General features: G+C 35.0%; 1 protein-coding gene across 1 annotated transcript in view; it reads left to right on the top strand.

Annotated features, from left to right (window-relative positions):
• The first annotated feature begins 412 nt into the window (after nucleotides 1-412).
• The window catches only part of LOC110027115 (putative E3 ubiquitin-protein ligase LIN-1), a 42,898-nt gene continuing 24,016 nt past the window's right edge, over nucleotides 413-19,294 (top strand). The window contains exons 1-12 of the mRNA XM_020728410.1: nucleotides 413-1,551; nucleotides 5,268-5,328; nucleotides 5,420-5,450; nucleotides 5,538-5,845; nucleotides 5,948-6,030; nucleotides 6,161-7,438; nucleotides 16,915-17,059; nucleotides 17,146-17,403; nucleotides 17,491-17,800; nucleotides 18,085-18,209; nucleotides 18,286-18,405; nucleotides 18,507-18,638. Coding sequence (XP_020584069.1) covers nucleotides 575-1,551; nucleotides 5,268-5,328; nucleotides 5,420-5,450; nucleotides 5,538-5,845; nucleotides 5,948-6,030; nucleotides 6,161-7,438; nucleotides 16,915-17,059; nucleotides 17,146-17,403; nucleotides 17,491-17,800; nucleotides 18,085-18,209; nucleotides 18,286-18,405; nucleotides 18,507-18,638 — 3,828 coding nt within the window. The 5' untranslated portion in view covers nucleotides 413-574. The remainder of the gene's footprint in view (nucleotides 1,552-5,267; nucleotides 5,329-5,419; nucleotides 5,451-5,537; nucleotides 5,846-5,947; nucleotides 6,031-6,160; nucleotides 7,439-16,914; nucleotides 17,060-17,145; nucleotides 17,404-17,490; nucleotides 17,801-18,084; nucleotides 18,210-18,285; nucleotides 18,406-18,506; nucleotides 18,639-19,294) is intronic.

Genomic DNA, 19,294 nt, shown 5'->3' with positions numbered 1-19,294 from the left:
AATCAATTCTATACCCCTAAAAAATTGTATAAAATCGCTTAATTTCTTCTCAATCTTTCAAGATCACTTCTAAATTGTATGAGCACGAATTATATGGAATCTCATGTGCCGAAAAGATTCAACACTTATATATTTGCATATTTAACAACTAACTTTTTATATTCACATACATATTAATACCCAAATTTTTAACATCTAATAAAAAAATATCATTCTTGTAAAATTTTTGAAAATGAATTACACATTTTAATGCATAGGTTTATATTTTGGTATAAATATTAAATTATAAGCATTATATTTATAACTACATAAACAATACGGTATATAACTATATATGTAAATTTTTATTTGTAAAATTTGTTACCAATGCTATGAACCCTCTCATTCCTTCCAACGGAATAAAAAAAATCCGCAGGAACAACTTAACGTTCCTTCTTCTGTTCTAGTTTCAGTTTTTTAATCTCCTGGAAGTAACTTTCAAATTCCGAGCCAGGCCGGCAACTCGGCTATCTCCCTTTTCCTCCTTCCCTCCTTCCCTCCATTCTCTCAGAGGTCAACTGCCACCTCGCCCACAATGCCCTGGAAGCAGAAGATTCCAGTAGAGGACAAAGACCTCGCTCGCTTCCTCAACTCCACCATCAGCAACTTCGTGCAAGATCGACTCATCGACCGCGATCGCCGCCTTCATCACAAAGAAGAGTGCGCAGAGCGCCTCGCTGCCGCTGCTTCTGCCGGAAAAGAGGTCGAATACGCCGATCAGGCAGTCCTCGCTAACCTAGATTGGGGCATCGATGCTCTCGAGGAGGCCATCGTGACATCAAACTATGAGGCTAAGCTCGCTCGCCTCAACCATGCCGAGCGGATGCTTCAGGTCTGCGCCATGCTTGATCCTGTCGGCTCAACTGCCGGAGTTCCCAATTCCTACCTCTGCGCTTGGTCCCATCTCCATCTTGCCTGCCTCTCGCGCCTCCGAGCCAGTGGTGCCATCTCGCGGGCTGCTACACTGCACGCACTCGAGATGTTCGACGTCGAGCCTTTCTTCTCCCGCACCGATTTCGCGCCTGATCTTTGGGAGACCATGTTCCTGCCGCACATGGCGTCAATCGTGGGATGGTACACGGAGGCGCGGCATCGTATTGTGATGGAAGAGATCCCGGACGCGACGGATTTGTCGGCCACGGCTTCGGATTTTGGAGAGCAGCTGTTTAACGAATCGGTGGTGGCGGCAGCGACGCCTGACCAGGCGGAGAACCTGCGTGAGTTGGAGATGGAGTATGGGGAGTCGCTTGATCGGAGCACGAGGATGTACGCCAAGTATTACAAGGATGTTCTTAGCCAGGAATCGGTGGAGATACAGACATCACCGACATCTTTCGGGAGGAAGAGTATGCCAGCGCTGCCGCCGATCGCGGAGCCGCCAATGACGCCGCGGCACGAGGTTAGCCGTTCAATCCCCGATTTCGTTAAGTTCGGACCCATCTTGCCGAAGAGCGCCGGGTTTACTTTCGGGAAGAGAGACGCCGGTGGCAGGGCCGGCTCCAGCTTTGAAAGGTAAGTCGATTCGTAACCTCGTTTCCCGTTCAAATGTGAAGCATAAATAGAGACCAAGTTAGTCCATTTCCCTTGCTTTTATGATCTGCAGTACACGCTTGAGCGGCTTTCACGGGCCCAGAAGGCCTATTCTTCTCTTTTACTAAAAAAATAAAATAAAACTCGGTCATCTTATTCTGTCAAGCTAACTCGCCGAACTGATTTGTCGGGCTCTCCGTATTTGCTCTTGATATTTGCAAACCACCCATATGGAATATATCATTCCAAGTACAGAAATGCATTCATACTAATTAAGAGTCCCCTCACATTCACGTTCCCATTTTCTCGCATGGATATTATGGACGCGCCTTAATACTTACGGTCTACATTTTATTTTTCTCCTTCTCATCGGGAGGGGTGCTGACACGTGGTACTCCACTATTAGAGTCGGATACATCTGACCTAATTTTTATTTTCTATCGGGGGGAGAAGTGTGAGGGAAGAGAGCATGCAGCGCTTCTCACTTTGGAAGGAGGACTTCCCAACGAATCTATCCATCCATTTAATTCTCTGTCTCATTTTCTCCTCCCTAGCTCTATCTCTAACAACTAGCCAAAAATTGAAGTGTAGGAGAGGGGAGAAGTTCTATTCCATTCTTTCCTTATTCAGCACTCCTCCAAAAAAAATAATGTCTTTTTCAGGTTGTATGAGCCCTCGGACAATATGAGATCCCACATCCTATAAGGATTCAACATATAGGATTTTTTTTATTTGGAGCTCACGTTATAACTCATGAAATTTTAATTTTAAGTAGATATCTGATGTATGTGCAAAAGTTTAGTGGAATTTCATTCAAAGTCATTGGAAGAGTTCTCCCACACCTTGATCAAACCTCTTACCTTCTTCACATGATCTATTTATTGGCTTCTTCTCATTCCATATATGAATTATCTGGAAAGAAGAGAATGATTAAATAAACTTGCAAATGGAATCCTATCAATTTTGGATGAGGGTATCAATGCATGAAATGAAAGAAAATTGAAAGATTGAAGGGAGACTAAGTGTCATTCTTACAGGAAAGATAATTCTTTCCAAGTTTTCGGTTTGCACTGGTTTCCATTCAGAGGATCTTTATTTGTGAAACTGAAGTAATATCAAATAAAGAAAGGCATGCATGCTTCATGAAAATGCCTATAGTTTATAAGCATTGTAAGCAATATGATAACATTAAGATACTAGATGGTGCTTTCCCACCATGATGAAAAAGGTGCCCATGATTGACACCTATTAGCATTTGCTCTAAAAGAGATCAAAATGTAAATCCTTGTAAGCTTTTACATATAAGTATGATAAGAAAATTACAAAATTATTATAATATTTTTTGCAAGAATTTTCTTATTAAAAAGTTTACACCACAAAATATATATATAGTAGTTTGCCATATCTTGAGTTTTTTAGAATTTCTAACGTTTTGAAAATCCCAAAAAGTTTCAGTTTCTTTAACTCTTCCCATCTTTTTTATAGGCATTAAATGAACTCCCTTTGATTGCCTTAAAGAATTTAGGATTAATCACACTAGTAGAAAGTAAAAAGTCAAGTCTGAAGATCGTCCTAGGATTTTCATATGGGCATGCCAAATCCTCAACTCAACCCTTTGAAGCTTTTCATGGGGCCCCGTGTTAAGCCCGAGCCATCTTTAAGGGCATCACGAGGCTCTTGGCATGTAATAGCATGGATTCTCACCCATCAAGATATTATCTGATTTGACCTAATGTCTTTATGGTTTCCCATTGGTGTAACTACCCAAGTGGTTACCCATGCTTAACTTATAGTTTTTGATGAATTTTAACCGTCACGCCAAAAGATGCATCGATGTTTAAGAGTTTAGTTTCAATCTACTTAAGGGATTTCACAATCTCCTCCACTTAAATATCTGATGTCATCGGTAGTGCTCTTAACTCATTTGTAACAGCCCAAACTGTCACCCATCTAAATATTATCTACTTTGGCCTAATGGTCTCATAGTTTTGTCCCATCTGTATAACTTCCTAAGAGATCACCCATCCTGAGAGTCCTCCTGTACAACCATGCTTCAGTTTCATTCTACTCAACGGGTTTCATAATCTCTCTTACTTTAGGAAACTGAGGTCCTTATCAATTTATTTTAAACTATAATAATTCACTAGGCAAATTTCCCTTTCTTCAAACAACCCAAACTCTCACCAATCTGGATATTGTCTACTTTGGTCTAATGGTCTCGCAATTTTGTCTCATGAGTGTAACTTTTTAGGAGGACACCATCCCAAAAGTTCTCTCGCACGGCTTACTTAACTTTGAAGTTTCTAATAAAATTACAATTGTTACACCAAAAGGTGTCTCAATGTTTAAGAGTCCACCTTCATTCTACTTAAAGGGTTTCACATGACATGCCTAGGGATTCTTCAATGTGTGACCATAATCAGGAGTGTCAACATAGGCCCTATTTGGGGAACATAAGCCAAGATGATTGACCTAATCATGAAGAATCTTTTAAGTTGTGAATTGAATTAGAATAGAGGTCAATAAACACCTCTTTCCAAAATTTACCAGTATTCATTGTTTTTACCATATCATAGTAAGATAAACACATGGATCTTAAACGTAAATTCGGGATATGAGCATAATATGCAATATAATAACATAAAATACTAGGGATGCCTCCCCATCACACTAAGAAATAGATTCATGATTGAGATGTATTACTTTTTGTATACTCTACAAGCGATCAATATGTGAACTCATGTGATGTTCGACAGGTATAAAGTAGACAAAAAAATTTAAATAAAAATTATTTGAGAGAATCAGCTTGTTTGGAGGCTGAAACCGCAAAATAAATTTGTGTTTCTCTACCATAGCTTGAGATTTTTCTAAGATTTATAATATTTGAGGATTTAAATTTATTTTGTTTAACTTTTATTTTGTAGATGTTAAATGGGCCTGCCTATGATTGCTTCCTTGATGTGGGATTACTACCTAGGGTGAAAAGTGAAAGGCTGGAGCTGAAGTTTGTATTAGGATTTTTATGGGGGCCTTTTAAATCCCTAATTCCTATTTGACCCTGTGAATTCCTAATAGGGCCCTATTAAACCTAGTAAAGGCCCAATCCTTGGCCACTCTCAAGAATCATTTCCTCACAACTAAACTTAATAGTGTCAACTTGGCTCTCATTTGAGAAATATAAGCCGAGATGGTTGAACCGAGTCTAACCACTCTTCCAAATGGTGAGACTAAATATGAACATTGGTCAATAAACACATCTACCCACATTCTACTAGCATTCAAACTTGTGTGGAATGTATGTTAATTTACCATTTATTTATATATGAAATATAATATTTAGTATATTACTTTAGGACCAAAGTCTTGTTTTGCATTGTTTGGATTTCTCTTCCTCTTATATATTTGTAGGAAGATATTTTGGCGTTGTACTTGCACCTCTCGTAGATGCTATTTTGGTTGGCAGAAATTCAATGCTATGTTCAGTAAATCGTTGGCATTTGCTTCCAAGAATTTTTTTGAATTATGAATGTTCCAGTTTAATGTGACTGCCGTAGTTTATGCTAAATTAAACTGTTGAAATGTGCATCAAAGCACAAGAAATTTACATTAGTGTGCTGTGCAGACAACTAACTCTTAAATAGCTTAGTCCATGTGCTTTAGGTTTATTTATTTAACTTGTATGAAATGTGAACAACCAGGATGGGTGCAATGCCAGATTCTTCACAGGAACATAGTAACTTTATTAGGCAGACCTTAAAGGTATGATCTCATTCTCTAAGAACAACCAGATATGCATATTTTTATACTGTCTGGGCATTGCATATTAAGGTTCCCTTCTTTGGTTGAGTAGGTGGGCTTGCCCAAGGAGAATGATCATAATGGTAATTTTGATGGCAGTGTTGCTAATGTGCATTTTGATTTTCCTACTCAAAGAAAATTCTCTTCTAAAAATATGATATCAATGGCAGAGAAGGGAAGAATCACCAAGGTCAACTCACCAAAAACGAATCAGTTTGTTTCAGCTAAAAATTCTTCATTGGATTCTCCTAGGACTCATAGATCCTCACTTCCCAAAACACTTTCTTTTTCCAAAAATGAATTGAAGCAACCTGTTCATGGTGCTCCCAATAAATCCAGTGGTTCTGCACATAAGAAGCTCGCCCCTTTGGATCACCTAAAGGCAACCTCTCCAACGATTTCACCTGTACGAAGAAGGCCAGAACAAGCTTTATCTCCATCTTTCGGGAGTATTTTAGATGAATCTGATGATGATATGGTACATTTTTCTTTTTCTTATATTTATTTATAAATTTTAACTTTCATTAATTTTCCTTTGCTATTGAGATACCTTATAATTTAATATAATTTACATATTTAGGAAGTTCGAAGTTTCAGCAACAGCTCTAGTGATGTGAGGTCTTCAATCAGTCCGACATCTAACGTGCATTTGTCATCTCCCAGGCAAGATGAACAGTTTGTTGTATTATAAATGAAAACTGTAGTCAATGTAGAACTGGTCAGGTGTTAATGGCTTTCCATAATTTTTTTTTTGTTTTTTTGTTTTCTGTTTTTTGTTTTTTTTTTTTGGCAGTTTACATTCCGAAGCTGAAGAAGTAAATAATAGAAACAGTTCTTCTGTAGAAAAGGCAATGCAAAGAACAAAATCGCCAAAGGATTTTGTCTGTCCCATCACTGGGCATCTCTTCAATGATCCGGTAACTCTAGAAACAGGTCAGACATATGAAAGAAAAGCAATCCAAGAATGGTTGAAGAGGGGAAACACAACATGCCCGATCACTCGTCAAACTCTCTCTTCCACTGTCTTACCCAAAACTAATTATGTTTTAAAGAGGCTGATTACAACTTGGATGGAGCAAAATCCTGATATTGCATTAGAGTTCTCATACATGGAGACACCAACGGCTTCTCCCAGACCTTCCTTGTCTAAGGAGCAGCTCTTAGAATCCAGTACCATAGTTGATCTAGAATGTCCTCTCTCTTTATCTAGACCCACCGCTACCAAAAATGAGAAAAGAAGTAAACGTTTCATGAGAGGCCCAGCTACTTCACCAAGAAGTGTAATTTCCCAAGCTGCAACTGAAACAGTAATGAATGCCTTGAAGACATATGCATCATGCCTCTGTACTTCAGAGGACCTGCAAGAATGTGAAGCAGCCGTCCTGAAAATAGCCAGGATATGGAAGGAATCGAAGGCTAGCACAGGAGTTCAAGCTTTTCTATCTTCACCGACAATATTGAATGGATTTCTAGAAATCCTATCAGTTTCTACCAATAGGGAAGCTCTTAGAGTTTCTGTTTATATTCTTTCCGAACTTGTTTTGGCAGATGAAAGTGTAGCTGAAACAATTATTAATGTAGACTCAGATTTTGACTGCCTCTCTTCTCTGCTTCTTAATGGACTGACTGAGGCTGCAGTTCTTATATGCCAACTACAACCCACATTCTCTCAGATTTCGGGCCACGATATTGTGCAATCCTTAGTTCAAGTAATAATGAGCAAAGGAGAACATGCAGATGACTTCAGTTGCGCGATGGAGCCAAAGGATGCAGCAATATCATTGTTAGAGCTACTATTATCCGGGGGAGATGAGACTAATCGCTCAATCAATGCTTCGATTGTTATTTCCACAAATGGGCTTCCTGCTCTTATCAAGTGCTTGGATCAAATGGAAGGAAGGGCCTCTGTTGTATCAGTACTTGTAAGCTGTATGCATGCTGATAAACGCTGTAGAAATTTGATTGCAGGGAGGGCTGAGTTGTCTCCTGTTCTTGAACTATTTCATGGCGGAAATGACAACACAAGGAGCACATGCATTGATTTTCTCTCGAATATTGTTTGTTTTAAAAGGTGAGCTCATTTTTAATTAGGAATATTTCTCATCTTCCTCCCTCAGCGCATAAATTTTGGCCTTGGATGATTAAAACCGTTTTTTTTTTGTCATGTTGCAGACCACCATAGGCAGTTTTTTAAGAAGTAAACTTGAGTTAAATACAGTTCAGTCTACTCTTGAATGTTAATTATAATATCTGGCATCCGTCAGCCTAATTAATCTTGGATTGTTGGAGAAGCTTCTAGACAATTGTTGTAGTTGTATTCACACCTATATTAGTTTCCTAAATTTGCTTATAGCATCCATATCAACCCAATAATTAAGTTTATTTCTTTTAACAAAAGCATAGCTTTTTATATTTGTTTGTGGAGCCTTTATTACTTTACAATGCTATTAGTTTTCTATATTTACTTATTATTCCTAATTTTTCATACATTTGAATTTTGTAATTATGTTTATATGTACTCAGTAGTTGAATGGAATAGAACAAGTTAACAAAATATTTTCCTCTTATATCTTTTTTTTTTTAACATTTTAGTATGGTATCAGAGATACATTCCTTAGTCTTGACTCTTGAAATCATCTTCATCCCTCATTCGTGTTGATTGCACCATGTTTTGGATCACTAAAGATCGTCTTCTCTCCCAATCATTATCTCCCATGAAGTCTATTGTTATCTCTCATGACTCTACTCATCTTGCCAATTGGTACTTTCACGGCTTCCTACCATCTATTGCGCATATCTCACCATCTGGTACATCTTCCATTATTGTATGTGTCCTGTGTCTTTAAAAGCATAATGTTGTCTCAGCTTGACGCTCACTAAATTAGAGCCGTCAAAAGTTATCTTATACTTAGTCTTGGTAAAATTGTTTCTTTCATGCATCAAGTTTGTTTACTTTAGTTGGATATTATGACTTTGATTGGGCAATGTCACAACTCGTTGCACCATCAACCATTATTTTATTATGTTGGGTTCTAGTTCTATTTCTTGGAAATCTGAGAAAACCAATAGTTTCTCATTTTTCCGTAGAAGCATATTATCATTCTGTCGTTGCGCTTACTTTGAAAATGTAATGGTTAAAAAAATTAGAAATTTATGGTTGAACTTTATGACACAAATTCCAAAAATATATAATAGTCAAGATCTTTTAAACGATTTTTACATATCCATAATAAAGTAACACATACATGTATTCATGATGATAAGATTTTATCTTGAAGAAATTTGACCTTGAAGAGATCTCTCTCTAATCTCTTGAAACTTTCTGTACTTTCTGATGGAGGGAAATGTGCGGGGTGTGTTAGGAAGAGAGATGACTCATTCTTTGAATTATGTTCCATTGAACCACCATCCATCAAGGGGGTTACTAACCAATATAGTTTATAATAATTTAATAAATTAATTATTTTTATTATTAAAATCAATGATATAAGTTAGTAACTCCTATTCATTTTAGGGATTACATGAATTACAAAATAAATATCAAAAGTTATCAAAAGTTATGACATAAGTTATGAGTTAAGAAAATTAATAACTTAAGTTATCATGAGTTATAAAAATAAATATCATAAGTTATGACATAAGTTATGAGTTAAGAAAATTAATAACTTAAGTAGTTACCAAAATAAATCTCATAAGTTATCATAAATTATGATATAAGTTATGATTTAAGAAAATAAATAACTTAAGTTATCAAAATAAATCTCATAAGTTATTAAAAGAAATGTGAGTCATAAATAAAAATTTAGCATTCTCCCACTTGACTCAATTAATTTTAATAATGCATAACATATTGCACAAAATGTAAGATAAATCTTTGATTAAATCATAAATTATTTAATAAGTATGAAATTAATATGAATCATGACGGTTTTGCATCAATTTATCGACACAGTCCCTTCCATATATCACAATATCAATTACATACATAATGAGAATTAACATCATGGTCTCATAATGTTTATTAAAAAACAAATCTTGTTAAACATCATGCAACATAAAATGTACACTAACAATAAAAATAAGATTTATCAATGTCAGAAACAATAAAAATTGAGCCCAAAGTGCCAAAATACAAATAGCATACCACTAATAAAGGGTTTTGGTAGTGTCCATTCTCACGACATATTCGTTAAATGTTTTCCATGGCAACACTTTCGTTAAAGGATCTGCAATCATGAGATTAACGCTAATATGCTCAATTGACACCCTATGTTTATAAACTTCTTCCTTAATGACAAGGTATTTTAATTCCATGTGTTTAGCACTTTTAGAATACTTGTCGTTTTTGGAAAAGAAGACTGTTGTTGAGTTATCATAATAAATTTTCAGCAGTCTGACAATATTGTCGACAATTTCAAGTTCTGAAATAAAATTCCACAGTCATAAACCCTGAATTGTAGCTTTAAAGCAAGTCATAAATTCAACTTCCATAGTGGAAGCAACTGTGATAGTCTGCTTCGCACTTTTCCATGAGATTGATCGTTCAGCCAAAAGGAACAGATAGTCAAATGTTGATTTTCTTGTATCAACACATCCAACAAAATCTGAATCTGAATATCTTATCACTTCAAGATCTTTAAATCTTCTATAAGTGAGCATGTCCTTTGTTCCTGGTCCTTTGTTCCTTGTAGATATCTCAAAACTTTTAGTTGTAGCTTTCCAATGATCTATTCTTAGATTACTTTGATACATGCTCAGCATCCCGACAACAAAACTAATGTTTGGTCCGGTACAAATCTGAGCATATATTAAGCTTTCAACATTAGATGCATAAGAAATTTCTTTCATTTGTTTACGTTCCAAATCATTCTTTGGATACTGCATAAGACTGAATTTATCTCCTTTCTGAATTGGAGCAACACTTGTTGAGCACCCTTCTATATTAAATCTCTTAAGAATTTTTTCGATATATTTTTTCTGAGACAGCCCTAACAATCTTTGTGATCTATCACGAAATATTTCAATTTTAATCACATAGGATGTCTCATTCATATCTTTCATTTCAAAGTTCTTAGAGAGAAAATTCTTGGTTCATATAATAAGCCAATATCATTAGTAGCCAACAAGATGTAATCAACATATAGAATGAGAAATATGATCTTACTCCCACTGACCTTTAGATATATACACCGATCAACAGTATTTTCTTTAAATCCAAAGGATGTGATGGTATCATTGAACTTAAGATACCATTGTCGGGAAGCTTGCTTAAGTCCGTATATTGATTTCTTAAGTTTAAACACCATGTGTTCCTTTCCTTCAACCAAAAATCCTTCAGGTTGACTCATGTAGATCTTTTCATCTAAATTCTCATTTAAGAAGACAGTTTTCACATTCATTTGGTGTAACTCAAAATCATAATGAACTACTAGTGTCATGATAATTCTAAATTAATTTTTCTTAGAAACCGAAGAAAATGTTTCTTTATAGTCGATGTCGTCTTTCTGAGTGAAACCTTTGACAACAAGTCTGACTTTATATCGTTCAATATTGTTATTTGAGTCGCGCTTAGTCTTAAAGAACCATTTACACCCGACTCTTTTACAACATTCAGACAATTCAACGACATCCCAGACTTTGTTATGATCGATCGATTTCAACTCATCTTTCTTTGCATCCAATCATTTAGAAGAATTTGCACTTTTTATGGCTTGTGAAAATGAAACTGGATTTTCATTGACTCCTAAGTCAAATTCAGATTCGTGTAGATAAACCTCATAATCATCGGAAATAGCAAATTGTTTTTATCTTTGAGACTTTCTATGTGCTACTTTATGTGGTTCATCTAATACAGGTTTATTAGAGACAATTTCATTGTGGGGTATTTGATCATATATCTGTTGTTCTTGTAAGTTGTCAAACTATTTAACTGTAGGAATAACAACTTGAGAAAAAATTTTGGGTAAAAGAACTTGAATCCTAATTTCTTGAATCTCCACTTTACGTGGTTCCAAACTCCCACTAACTTCACTATTTTCAATGAACATAACATTTCCAGCTTCAATAACTCTTGTACTGTGGTTAGGACAATAAAATCTATATCCTTTAGATTTTCTGGATAATCAATGAAGAAACCACTAATTGTTCTTGAGTACAGTTTCTTTTCATGTGGATTATAAACCTTATTTCCGCTGGATGACCCCAATCACGCAGGTGCCTTAAACTAGTTTTTCTTCCTATCCACAGTTCAAAAGGAGTCTTTGGAACTGCCTTAGTAGGAATCCTGTTTAACAAATATGCAGCGGTCTTTAAAGCATACATCCACAATGATGAGGGTAAAGAAGAATTACTCATCATGCTCCTAACCATTTCCATTAGAGTACGATTTTGCCTTTGATTTTATCTTTCTGCAACACCATTTTGTTGTGGTGTTCTTGACATAGTGTATTGAGCACATATACCATTAGTTTGAAAGAATTTAACAAATGGACCTGGACATTGTCCATATTCATTGTAAGTTCCATAATATTCACCGCCTCTATCAGACCTGATAATTTTCATTTTTTTTGTCTAATTGTCTCTCAACCTCAGTTATATACATTTTTAAGGCATCTATAGCTTGAGATTTTTTATGTAGTAAATAGACATACCCATAACGTGAAAAATTATCAGTAAAAGTGATAAAATATTACTCTCCACCAAAAAATGGAACATCAAAAGGTCCACAAATATCAGTGTGTATAATTTCAAAAAGTTGTGTGCTTTTTGTGGCAGAAAGTTGTGTGCTTCTTGTGGCGGCTTTCTTAAGTGTGTGATTTGTGTGTTTTCCTTTAATGCAATTCACATAGATGCCAAGATCAGTAAAATCTAATTCATTAAGGATTTCATTCTTTACTAATCTTTTAGTCTTTCAATTCTTTCTTTGGATATTTGACTCAAACGTTTGTGCCACAAATAAACTGAACTTTCATTCATAAAACCACGTTTAGTATCAATATTATGATGCAAAGTCATCAGAGTATCAGCGAAAATGTTATAAAATTTAAGCTTATATAGGTCATTACAAAGAATATCAAAACCTATGAGATGATTGTGTTTAAATAAATTGAAACAATCATTTTCAAATTTAAAGGAGTATCCAATAAAATCAAGTCTCTCTTCTCCCCTCTCTCTCTCATGCTCTCACTTTTCTCTCTCACTCAGCTTGCCTCTCACTTTTACTCTCCCTCTACTATCGCTTTATCTCTTTTATATTATACCTCTCTCCCTTCTTCATCTCTCTCTATTTTTTTCTCACTCTAGGTTTATTAATCTATTCTCCTGCTTCATCTTTTCTCTCCCTCCTTCTCGATCTCGCTCTCTGTCTCTCTGTCTCTCTGTCTCTCTGTTTCTCTCTGTTTCTCTATCTCTCTTATACCTTATACTCTCTCTAATTCTCTCTATCTTTCGACCTCTCTCTCGCACTCCTTCCCCTTCTTCCCAATCACTCGCCTCCTTCCCTCCTCACAGTTTCTCTCAATCTCCCCTCCCTCCCTCTCATTCTTTTCTCTCTACTTTCTCTGTCTATCCCTCCCTCCCTCTCTCAATACTTCTCGCTCTTTTCTCTTTATTCTCTCTCACTCTGCATCCCACACTCTTACCCTCTCTCTTAGCCTCTCCTACTCCATTTTCTCTCTCTCTCTCTTCTTCTTCTCTCCATCCCTAGCTTCCTCTCTTCCTCTCTTTGACATAAAGTATTTGAAAAAGGTCTAAATGATGTTCAGTATCTACAATCAGCCGATAGGTTCCAAATCAACCGATATATTTTAATAGCTTCAACTGATGCTTTGACTCGGTTTCCCATGAAGACAAACTTTTCATTTGGGTTTATGATTTGGGTTGTAAGGAATCTCTGTATCGTATTAGAAACATGAGTGGTAAACATGAGTGGTACAACCAGGGTACAACCAGAATCAATCCACCATGTATTATAAGGAACTTCTGCCAAATTTTATTTGAAATATATAGAAACACAATGTTTACCTTTTTTTCGAACCAGACTTTATGCTTTTGACACTCTTTTTGATAGTGTCTAGTCTTTCTACAAAAGTGACACTTAAGTCTTTTATGTTTCTCTTTGTGAATTGAGGCAGACGACTCATTAATCTTTAGTGGTCCTTGCTTGTCATTTTCATTCTTCTTTCCAGGTTTCTTTACAGCTCTGCGTTGGTGACCCATGAGATTAATGGAGTGATTTGCTCCTTTCTTAAGTCTTGCTTCTTCTTAAATGAGCATACATTGTAGTTCGTTCACATTTCACTTATCTTTCATAATGTTGTAGTTCATGTGAATGGACCATACTCAGGAGGCAAGGAGTTAATAATAAATTGCATAAGAAAATTTTCATTCACTTCCATTCCCAGGGTCTTAATTCTTGCTGCTATGTTCGTCATTTCAACGACATGCTCATGCATGGTACGAGAACCATCAAATTACATACATGTCGGTTAATATACTCAATAGTGTCCCAGCAAGAGACTTATCAGTAAAGTCCGACTGAGAACAATTCTCAAAAATTTCATAAATTTCTTAGCACATTCAGTGTTAGAAAATGTACACTTTATGTTGTTTGCTACAGTCATTTCGCATAAACATTAAGCTTAATATGTTCGATTTTTCCCAAACTTTATAGAAAGATATTTGCTCAGCACTGCTAGAATCAGTAAGAGCAGGGGATTTTTCAGTCGTGAGTGTCGAATCAAGATCCAGAACACTAAGGTGAAACTGGACTTGCTCACGCAATTCAAAGAAATTAAGCTCATTGAAAGTTTGAACAGATGTAGCTTGCGAATGAAGAGAAATAAGAGTAGTTACTGCAAATAAATAAAACATGCTCGTATATTAATGCTTCAAACATTAAACTTACATAGATATCCATATAAAATCAGATAAATTAATAATCATAATAATAAAGTGTATTGAAATTTACTTTGGGTGATATAACAATATACGATAATAATCATAATTGATGCTTGACTTCAATTTAATATAATTGATAATTGTTTATACTAAATTTAGACATGTTTATTAACTTTGGATATATAAACATATCTTAACTAAGTATATAAATAGACTGCAATTATATGCAAAGATTATAAAACAAATAATCAACCTTTGGGCGATCTAGAAATATTTTATAATCAATGAATCTTAATATTTTCGTAATGAAATGTTAAATTATTTCCTAACAAACATCATATACTCGTGAGTAACTAAATTTATTTAATTTGACGTCTATTAAACTTATTAATTTAGTCACTTTGGTAACTAACAAATTAAACATAACATAGACATCAAATAAATAATAATTTCAATCACATCAATTTACTTTAGTATTAGTGATCTAATTCAAGATCTAATTCACAACGGAAATTTAATACATTTAATATAAATAAAATTATATGAAAAATCATAAATTTAGTAATCAAGACTCTGATACCACATGTTAGAAATTCATGTTTGAACTTTATGACACAAATTCCAAAAATACATAATAGACAAGATCTTTTAAATTCACGATTTTTACATATCCATAATAAAATAACACATACATGTATTCATGATGATAAGATTTTATCTTGAAGAAATTTGATCTTGAAGAGATGAAGTTTCTCTCTCTAATCCCTTGAAACTTTCTGTACTTTCTGATGGAGGGAAGTGTACGGGGTGTGTTAGGAAGAGAGATGACCCATTTTCTGAATTATGCTCTATTTAACCACCATCCATCAAGGGGGTTACTAATCAATAGGATTTATGATAATTTAATAAATTAATTGATTTTTATTATTAAAATCAATGACTAAGTGAGTAACCCCTATTCATTTTAGGGATTACATGAGTTACAAAATAAATATCATAAGTTATGATATAAGTTATGAGTTAAGAAATTAATAACTTAAATTATCATGCGTTATAAAAATAATTATCATAAGTTATCATAAGTTATGAGTTAAGAAAATTAATAACTTAAGTTATCATGAGTTACCAAAATAAATATCATAAGTTGTCATAAGTTATGACATAAGTTATAAATTAAGAAAATAAATAATTTAAGTTATCAAAATAAATCTCATAAGTTATTAAAATAAATGTGAGTCATAAATAAAAATTTAACAAAAATGTCTTCTGGAAAGGTACTCATTCATAATCATTTTTGGTTTACAGCGATAGCCAAGTTGTTGTTATTCATTCCACTGAAATCTGGTATTCAACAAATGCATTAAACATATTGAAATTGGCTATCATTTTATGTGTGAAAAGATTCAAGCAGGTCTTTTTGCTCTTTCCTATGCACGATATAGAGATCGATTGGTATATCTCTACCAAACCTCTTGGTGGTGCTATTTTTTGTCAACTGCTTTGCAAGTTGAGTGTTCTTGATATCACAATCCCAACTTCAACTTGAGGAGGGGTATTCGATGAAAATTATAAAGCATTTTAAGCGATTAGAAAAAGAAGATTTCAAGCATCGATATTGGCCTAATTATCTGGGAATGATCATTTTAACATATTTGTTAGCAGTCAATCTCTGCTTAGTAGTTGAAGTCACGGAACATTTTCTTCTCTTTTTCTGTTCGACATTTAACAGCCTGTTATGCTGGTATTTATTTAATTATTTAATTATTTTTTTATATTTTTTTGACAACCTGCTATCTTGTTGCTTTCATATGATTTAGTCTGATGTTTACTGTTGTCCGCACTTGCCTTCCACGCTATCAAAATCTGTGCAGTATTGCAATGATTAACAACATCTTAGCATCCACCGATACCAGTGATAGCTTTAGGGCCTGGAAATAAGGGCCACCTCTGAGAAGAAGGAAATTTCATTCACTAATTCCTTGCATATCCAACATTACTAATAGCTCTGGAAATTTCCTTCCGTTTTTAATTGTAATTTGCTGGTTTTTATGGGTTTAAAAATATCAAAATGGCAAGTTCAAAATCATCTTGTGCATGGACTGCCAGCAAACTGGCAACAACAGGTCAGTTTGGGAAAAGCAGATAGCCTTGTGAAAACTAAATTTATAACTTTTATAATACATCTCATCTGAAAAGCAGATAACCTTGTGAAAACTAAATTTATAACTTCTATAATACATCTCATCTGAAAAAAAAAAGATTTTTTTCCATTTTCTTAAGCAGAAACTCCTAAAAGTTTGGGGAAAGTGCCTACTCTCGGGTATGTGACATTTAACATTCTCACTCATGTATGTTTTAGTTCAAATTGCATTATGGAACTTGTTAGTTGGAAATGTTGCTTATAATACACTATGAGTATTTTGTCTTCTATTTTCTTTTCTTTTATTCTTCCATGTTATAGCATGTTTACCTATAACTTAACATGAGTTGTACCAAGCAAATATAATCAACCTTCAAGTAATTTATTTACACAGCCTGCAATCTTTCTGATATATACGGATTTCTTCCTTTCGGCTAAAGATTAAGCCTAACCTGTTTTCACGTTTTTACTTTCCTTAAGTTCAAAATACATTTTCATCTGGGTTTCAGGAGGACATTCTGCAATCAGATTTTACAGACGATTAAAGATGAGGGGGCATTTAGTAGCATGCACTCGTTTTTAGTCTATCTTCAAATGGCTCCAATTGAGCAGCAACCATTGGTTGCTAGTCTCCTTCTCCAGCTTGATCTTCTGGTTTGTTTCTCATCTTTAACTTCGGACCCATGCAGAGATAAACTTCACTCTTCCAAAGAATTATAGCTCAAACACATGATTTTCAGGTTGAACCTCGAATGACGAGCATTTACAGGGATGAAGCTATTGATTATATAATAGAAGCTCTTAAAAGAAAAGATTTTCCTCTTTGCCAGATCATTGCTCTAGACACCTTATTTTCTCTGACCGGACGGTTGAATGCTTCAGGAGATGCCATAACTGAAACATGGTTATTGAAGATAGCAGGGGTTTATCAGCTACCTTGCATCCCAGAGGATGAAGAAGGAAACGGGATTTATATTGATGTTGTGGAGCCAAATGAGGTTTGTTTCATCATTCTCTCTTGTGGAACATTGGCCTCACTGTCTTTTGCAAGTTAAGGTAGTTTTTATTTGCTCCTTTATCTTCAGGAAGAAGAAGCAAAAGCTATGAGTATTTGGGAGAAAAGAGTAGCTTTTGTACTATGTAATCATGAGAATGGTGCGATTTTTAAAGCTCTGGAGGAATGTCTAATGAGCAAATCCATGGAGATCACCAAATCATGTCTTGTTATTGCTGCATGGCTTATACATATTCTTAACATTCTACCTGATACCGGTATGAGAGTGATTGCAAGTCATTCTCTACTTGATCATTTGTTAGATATCCTGCAATCATCTAAAAGCATGGAGGAGAAAGTCCTTTCAACCTTGGCTTTGAAAAACCTGTTTAGTGATCCAGGTGATTTAATGTTCGGAAGACCTACATATATACCACTCAGTTCCTTTGTATTTACATGCTAGCACCTAAACTTTAATTTTACATATGCCACCTTACCTATGCATGAAAAAGTGTATTTTACCTTTAAAAGTTAAAATAATGGTATTTTTATGATATATGAATGTTAAAGATAAGCTTTAGGTGTTAGATATGTAAATACACAAGTATGGAGTGGTATGCATATCAAGTGTTTTCAGTTTTCATTCATAAACTATGAAATTAACTGTTTGGTTGCAAGGTTTCAGATTTAGATAGAGGACTTGTAGCATATGCAAAGCGAATTTACAGGCCTTTGAAGAAACTTAGAAGGTATTCGTCATTGGTTGCTGAAACGCTGAAAGAAATAATGCAGTTGCCATCTGTTGACACGGTGAGTACTTTGGAGTATGCTTTGGTAAATTCTTGAAGCATTGTGGATTCTCATATTTGATTGACTCGTCTTTCAGTCGGTGTTTTGGTCTTGTGCTGAATTAGTTGAGTTAGACTCTAGTTCTAACGGTGAGGTACTGTCCCTGGTTCATTCGAAAGGTCGCCTCTTTAGCAGCCACTCTGATGGAACTATTAAGGTAGCTTTTATTTCATGCAGCATGCTCATACTTTGCATCTGGTGTGTGCTTCATATTTTTGAAGATTTTCATGCTAAATCAGCATTATACTTTTCCTGTAGGTGTGGGATGTTGGGAAGAGGGGATGGCGGATGATCCAAGAAGTTCAAGGGCACATGAAGGCGGTTACCGGCCTTCATATTCCTCAATCGAGTGATAAATTATATAGTTGTTCGCTTGATAAAACCATCCGAGTACGTATTATTTTTCTGTCATATTAAATGCAAATATGTACTTTGCTCGCTTATGTTCCTTAACTATTTTAGGTAAAGTTACTTACATACCACAAGATTCTAATGTGTTTACATATTGTTAGGATTTGGAATTGACCAACATAATTTCATTGATAGGATGGGTATTTAAACCCAATTACGATAGACATCATAATGGAAAGTAATAAAAATAGAATAAAATAATTAGGAAAGAAATCTAACAGAATAAAGTACAAAAGGAAATACATAATCAGGGAATAAAATCAAATAAGAAGTAATAATGACATAAGAGATAGCTGTTATAATCTAATACTCCCCCTCAAGTTGAAACATAGATCTCAGTCATATTAAATTTTGACTTGAACTCATCAAACAAATGACAAGTCAGATTCTTGGTGAGGATGTCCGCTAGTTGACCACTTGTTGACCTCATTTTTAGTGAGGTCTAGTCTTCCTCTTAGGGTTTAGGATCTAGCCTTAGGGATCCCCCTTCGACTATCTTAGAACCTTAGAAATGGGACCCGCCTCATTTTAGAAATTCAACCCGCTTCTGTACTCCTAGTTTCGCGTGTGTGGTATCGACTTCCAGCGCTTAGAAGGATGAAACCGACATGAGGAAGCCCAAAATGGATTCCTAT

The sequence above is a fragment of the Phalaenopsis equestris genome, unplaced genomic scaffold (assembly GCF_001263595.1).
Source record: "Phalaenopsis equestris unplaced genomic scaffold, ASM126359v1 Scaffold000414, whole genome shotgun sequence".
In the NCBI taxonomy this organism is placed as follows: domain Eukaryota; kingdom Viridiplantae; phylum Streptophyta; class Magnoliopsida; order Asparagales; family Orchidaceae; genus Phalaenopsis; species Phalaenopsis equestris.
Note: the sequence above shows the minus strand (reverse complement) of the source record. Positions and strands in the feature narration are given on the sequence as shown.